Source organism: Meleagris gallopavo, chromosome 9 (assembly GCF_000146605.3).
Source record: "Meleagris gallopavo isolate NT-WF06-2002-E0010 breed Aviagen turkey brand Nicholas breeding stock chromosome 9, Turkey_5.1, whole genome shotgun sequence".
NCBI classification, from domain to species: Eukaryota; Metazoa; Chordata; class Aves; order Galliformes; family Phasianidae; genus Meleagris; species Meleagris gallopavo.
In genome coordinates, this window is record NC_015019.2 from 9,352,808 (window position 1) to 9,359,184 (window position 6,377).

The window sequence follows — 6,377 nt, forward strand, 5'->3', positions numbered from 1 at the left end:
TTTGACACCACAGCACCCCAAACAGGAGATTCCTCAAGAGGCAATACTTAAAATTTCACACTTGAGCACCTTCAGTATCTCAAATGTGGCAGTACTCATGAATGCAAAAGGAGCCCCAAGAACATCAACCTTCAGATAGCTAATTAAAGCAATCCACACATCCGCTTCTCACAGGGGAAACTAAGCCCAACAAGAAGAAGCTGTCTACTTCAGCTGTCAGCATCAGCTTTGCTCAGTTTGATGTTGATCCTTTACATTTTCTTTCAGTAACTTGAATCTCATCTCCTTGCCTTCTGAATTTCTGAAAGTGGTCTCAGCAGCCTCTTCAGTTGTCCTCCTGAAAATGATGTGCTCTTGGATGTCATGAAGATCAACATGACAAATGCAGCCTGGTGCCTGCTCAGCACCAAGAGCTCAGAGCAGAGCTGCAGAGCTTAGCGCTGGGGACTCTCAGAGCAGCATTATAAGGCAGAGCTCATTCCTCTCCTGCTGTGATGGCTGATCTTTAGCCCTTCTTCTTATCACGTAGGGAAAAGAAATTTTGTTCTGTTTCCATCTTGAACAGCTGATATCTATCAATGCTTGCTCAGTTCCATTTGTCTCCTCTTTCCCCAATTCCCTCTGCTCTGGGAGGAATAAGCTGTAATAACAATGTTGCAGAGACTCTTTGGCATCCTCCGCTCATTGTATGCATGCCAATTCACTGACTTCTACAGTTTTCTGAGTGTAACCTTAATGACTCAGGACAAGAGATGTTTCTTGTACAGCTCTGCAAATATTTCCTAAAAAAGTGCAAGTGCTCAGCGCTGACCTGTGGCTGCCCAGATCCTACCCTGGTTGCTGAGCCCCTGGAGCCAGCAAAGCCAGTGCAGCCTGCCCAGGGACAGCAAAATCCCCACACCCTGCCCCAACATAAACACTGTCATCCTGACATATACAGCCACATGCAGTCTTAACAAAAAGCCTTTTCCAACCACAACTGCAGAGCATCACTTCAATCTCTCTCACATTGTCAGAAAACTCTTTTTATTTAAGCGCAGTAGAATGTTCTTTATTTTGATACATTAGAACTTTTGCAACAACTGCAATCAATTTAATCTTTGGCTCCATTAAAGACTTGAATGTAATATTTTAAGAAAAATGTTTGACTTATCTGGAGTTTAGAACAATGACTTGAAAAAAGAGACAGACGGAAGGGATCCTAGCTGACTGCCTAGACTCATGTTACATATTTTGTCTTCTACCCTGAGAGCTCTAACTCAGAACAATTCATACCATTCTTTTTGAGGGAGAGATGAAGTGTGGTATCACTGGATATCCAAAAAAGTCCTTCATGCATATAATGTTCATAAAACAAAAGGGTTTAAAATCAATACCAAACCTAATAATAAGGCAGTTCTCACCCACAGCATAAAAATATGTGCAAAGTATCACAAGCCGCTGTATACCCTCATGAGATTGATTTTAAAAATAGAAACACAGCATATTTTCCCACGTTACATGGTTTCACCTGAACTTGCATTATATTACACAACCATCTATAAAAGATCCATATCAGTACTCCCTTTTACTAACAGCAGTGATACACACCAAGCACTGAGGCAGACATTTGCCAGCTATTCTAGTGTGTGTGCTCCAGCTGCTCGTAGCTTCTGGGCTGACAAACGTGACTATATGCACCAGAGCTTTGATAACACCTTTGCAACCATGAACACGAGTGCAGCAGGAGGTGTGTTTACTGCACCTGGTGCTGAGATGCTGGCTGCAAGGAATACCAGTGCCCAGGCCATGGCACCACGCTGCTCATGAACCACAAAGCAGTAGAACAGCTCAGGAGCAGAAAGCACGTAGCTTTCATTCATCTTCTCTTAGAGCAGTAGTACCTGCATTTATTGAGATAAGAAGAGAGAAAAGGCCCCAGAGATATTTAAATGCAAAATACCCGTCTTTATACAAGCTCCATTTCTCTGTTCATTACTTCCTGGGGATTGCTTCAGAAGAATGATGCAGCTTCACCAGCCATCCCACAGCCCTGAGCTGCTGAGCACAGAGGCAAGAGCTGCTGGTTGCAGACAACTCTGCTCATTCCCAGCCAGTCTCACACAAAGCCGCTCTGCCTCAAACCACCTGCCACTGGTTACACGTCCCAGCACTGCCAGAAGATGCCTCTGTGCTTCTTTAGGAGACATGGGAGGAAAGAAGAGCAGGCACCATTGTTACCAAGTGCTTGTGCTCCAGATGACAGGCTGCATTCCTCTCCATTTCCTGGTGGGCGAGGAGATGACCTCAGTCTTTTCCCAAACAAGAAAACAATATGAAAATACAAAACCCTAAACACTCCCGTCCCTTAATCTGAGAATGAAAAAATAAACTCAAGCTTCCTCTCCTTTTTAAAGTCATCCTTAACAGTGAGAGTCCATGATATAACATGGAAATGATAGTACTTTCTTGGTTTGGCCATTGTGCTCAATCACAGCTCATTGCAAGAAGAACCAGACATGTGCCATCAGAACTGCAGCTGGCAGTGGGGTACCCTATGAGGACACAGTCCTCTTGGACACATTCTGCACCATGAGCAATGCTGGCAGTTGCTGGCAACAAATGCACGCTTGTAAGAGTGAGAGGAATTTCAACAGCTGGCTCCTTTCCACCCGAGATCAATAAAAACAGTAAGGCAGCTGCCTTCAGGGAGAAGTATGCAAGTTCTTTTGGTACTGGAGGAAAGATGGGGCAATCTCCTCACCCAATAAGAATGAAAAACCCAAATGGAGAAAATCACAGGCTGATGCAATTCAGCCTCTTCAATCCCTATATGCTACTTCTTCACAGAACTAGAATGCCAATCACTCCTTGGCTTCTCTTCCTTTTGTCTCTTAAAGGATTTGAATAGAAGTCTATAGCCAAATTCAGTCCCACAGCTTGCACAATCCCCATTCAAGTCAATGCTTGGGTGCTCTTGAATGTGGCATTTGTGTCTGTTGTTTCACATTCATCGCCTCCAACACTGGCTCACATTAGGTTATGCTTTTCACTCTGGCTGCACGCCACTGAGACTCCTGGACAGGAGCTGCACGTGCACATTCCCACATTGGTGCCTACGGATCATCTCCATAATTACAGACACCTGTGCTCCATCACCCAGCTTGTGGTTCAGAGCCAGAAACATCAAAGGAGAAGGGCACCTTTCAGTTGAAGACTCCCGAACAACAAACTTCAGGTACATTCAGTTAACTCTGTCTCTGAGAGGTGCAGCACCAAACCACAACAAACACAAAGTCACCTTTACCATACAGGGTATACAGCAAAACCCATGATTAAACACAGGGCTTAGCAACCCATGAATCACAGCAGAGATAAGGCTGTGTACTCACCGACTCCTCGTACAGGAGAACAGGCAGCTCAGCACCCACCCTAGGGTTTGTGACACCCATAATGAAGCACCACAACACACAAGTACAGAGGAATTAACCAGCAAAGTGTATATCACCAGAAACCCCTCAACATGTACCTGTGATATATGCCCCTGTTTAGACATCAACAGCATATGGTAGTTTTTCCTCACAGACACATATTATTGAATAAAAATATTATGGAGAGCAGTGGCTTGGGGAAACAGTTATAAAGCTGTGATATGGAAAACTGACTGCAGAACAAAGTATTGCTTTGCCAGTGAAAGACCACAAAACTTGGGCACCCTCCCAGACTGACAGCCCGAGGCTCCAAGGTGCAAAGCTGCCTCAATCCCTTTTCCCTGCAGCAGATATAATGCTTCCAGAGCCTCACGAATGTTTCACCAGCTTTCAGGAACAAGTCGTCATTTTCTGGAGAAGAGGTGATTTTCCACCTGTTTCTGGTTCTTACTCAAGGAAACCAAAGTAACAGTGCATGAGATACTGCTGGCAAAACAAAGCCATCTTGGTGAGATGGAGCTGGCTTACAGGGCTGATATTAGCAAATGGCAACAACTCTGACTCGGCTCAGTGGGTCCTCTGATCCACTCCCTGAGGATCCCTGGTAAGACTCTGCTGGCCCTCCAAGCAGAGACTGACCCACCAATAGCTCATTTTAAGACATAGAACAAGTAATTCATTCCCTCTGACTTCATTTCACGCGAATCAGAGACTTTTTCTTCAGTTTGGTGCCTCTCTGTTTTGCTTTAAGTTCAAGAATCAATTAAAATTCTTATAGCAGAAAGAAAACAGCCACCCAGTGAGGTACACGGCTGAGCCTGGCCAACAGAAACACCCTGGGTGCATTCAGCAAACCGAGAACGTGCAAGTCCTGCTCACTGCTCGACATCACTTCAGCTGCAGTCACTTTAGACCTGGGTATACATATGTAATAAAATTGGTATTTATGAGTCCGTTACACTCATATTTCATAAACAGAAACCACGCCAATGCTGAGATCCAAATTCCAGGGTCAAGGATGCATGAGGGAGCCTAAAACTTGGGACAAAGTTAGCACTGAGTCTCATGAAATATACAATTCACACAAAGACAGCACAGCATCGCAGAAACCACTATGCCAATAATGAAAAATCTATTTTAAAAACAGGAAAAATCAGTTGAGATCAAGATCAGTGGCCATCTCCCTGGAGCTTAGTACCACTACACAAATCAAAAATCAATAACTGCCATTAAGAGGTCACTGATAAGAATCTACAGCAGCAAAGCCTATCAACCGGAAAGCTATTAACAGCTGTGTTAGAGAAAAGAATTACTTCTTCTATTTGCTAATGACTGTTTCTTTCCCTCTATATGATTATTTTCTATAAAGCCAGCAGAAACTCCTTTTGATTCCCCTCATAAACTACCTGCTCAGGTAGTTTATCTTTCAAGACATGCATCTGATAATCATCAGCTTTCCATCATCAGAGTGTTAATGTCAGCATTGCCATTGAGAGTAACAAAGACGACACAGGGACTGTTAGCACAGTCATCCAAGGCATGGACTTCTCTGCTCTCTTCTGTGGCAAGGCTCAGCTGCTGACCAGCAGAGTCAAACAAGGGGCTACCACACCACAGCTCACCAATATAGTATTTTTTCTGCTGAAGATCACAGATCATCTGCACTGAACCAGGGAAGGAGAATTTGGAGAAATGGGCAGGGGTGTTTCTTCCTCCTGTACATCACTGGCCTCTGAAAGTTTGGGAGGCTGATCCAGAAGTTCACAGACAGAAGTACCAGCAACATTGCTAACCTGTATCTTAGATTCTATCTACATGCAGCAAAGGCACTGATCATTAACTGCACTCACTGGCATTTTCAAAGTCTCTTGTATATTCATGCAATGCAACAAAATGCCTTGCATTTTAGGCTCTGAGTCTCCTTCTTGCAGGTCACACAGAAGAAATCAGACAACTTTCGGGATGCTGCTGCTGAGGTATACCTGACCCTAGGCACAGACTCCCACTTTTTTTCTTTCATTCACCTAGCTTTGGAAAAACACGGTCTTCTGAGCCAGCTGTGTTGACAGCGTGCTGGGGCTGCAGAAAGCAAAACTCAATACTACTCCCACAGAGCAAGAAGCTGCAGCTGCTCGGACAGTAGCCTCGCACACTCATCATCATTAACCATTTGGTATGAGAGCATCAGAACCCAGTGCTGACATGAGGGATAACACAACTCAGAAATGAACCTCAAGAGCAAAACCATAGCAAACTAAGAAACAGTAAATTAGTTCACTTTGCCTTTCCAGTGCAGAACAGACCAAAAGCGTGCTATCCACTTGGATCTGTTAAAAATAGTCCAGCAGTGGGAGAGGGGAGCGTCACGCAAGAAGTCACAGAGCAAGCTGCTAAATTGCGAAGGAAATGACATGTTATTCCTGAGCACCGGCTGCAGATCCCAGGGCAGGATGCTGCTGCTCAGACGGTGCGGGGCTAAGGGCTGAGGAGGCACGGGGTGAGGAGGATGCGGGTTTTGCTTCAGCTGGGCGGGCAGCTTTCCCCTGGGCAGCTCCGCACACTTGTGGTGGTCCGAAGCCCCAACCCTAGCCCAGCCTTTACCTAAACCCAGTCCTAACTGTCCCCAAGCCTTACCTAAGCCCAGCCCCAGCACCGACAGCCCCAGGCACGGTCTCCCCGCTGCCTTCTCCCCACAATCTCGCCGCCCCCGCGCTGAGCTCAGCCCGCAGCTGAGCGCAGCCCGCTGCTCCCCGCCGTGTCACACGACAGCCGCGGACGGAGGCGGCGAAGAGAAGCCCCGCCGATGCGGCCGGATGGGCCCCCTCAGCCCGTTACAACTTTCCCGCCTCGCTGCTCACCGCCGTGGATCCGGAGGACGAGGCGATGTACACCTTGATGACCATGCTGATGGGAACCGGAGGAACACGGAGCCGGGCGGGTGGGTGTGTGGGTGTGTGCGGCGCGGCG

The 6,377-nt window shown here is 46.3% G+C and overlaps 1 protein-coding gene across 1 annotated transcript in view; it reads right to left on the minus strand.

Annotated features, from left to right (window-relative positions):
- SH3BGRL (SH3 domain binding glutamate rich protein like) overlaps positions 1-6,371 on the minus strand; it is a 30,267-nt gene extending 23,896 nt beyond the window's left edge. Inside the window, exon 1 of the mRNA XM_003208371.4 lies at positions 6,269-6,371. Coding sequence (XP_003208419.1) covers positions 6,269-6,313 — 45 coding nt within the window. The 5' untranslated portion in view covers positions 6,314-6,371. The remainder of the gene's footprint in view (positions 1-6,268) is intronic.
- Between the last annotated feature and the right edge of the window lie 6 nt (positions 6,372-6,377).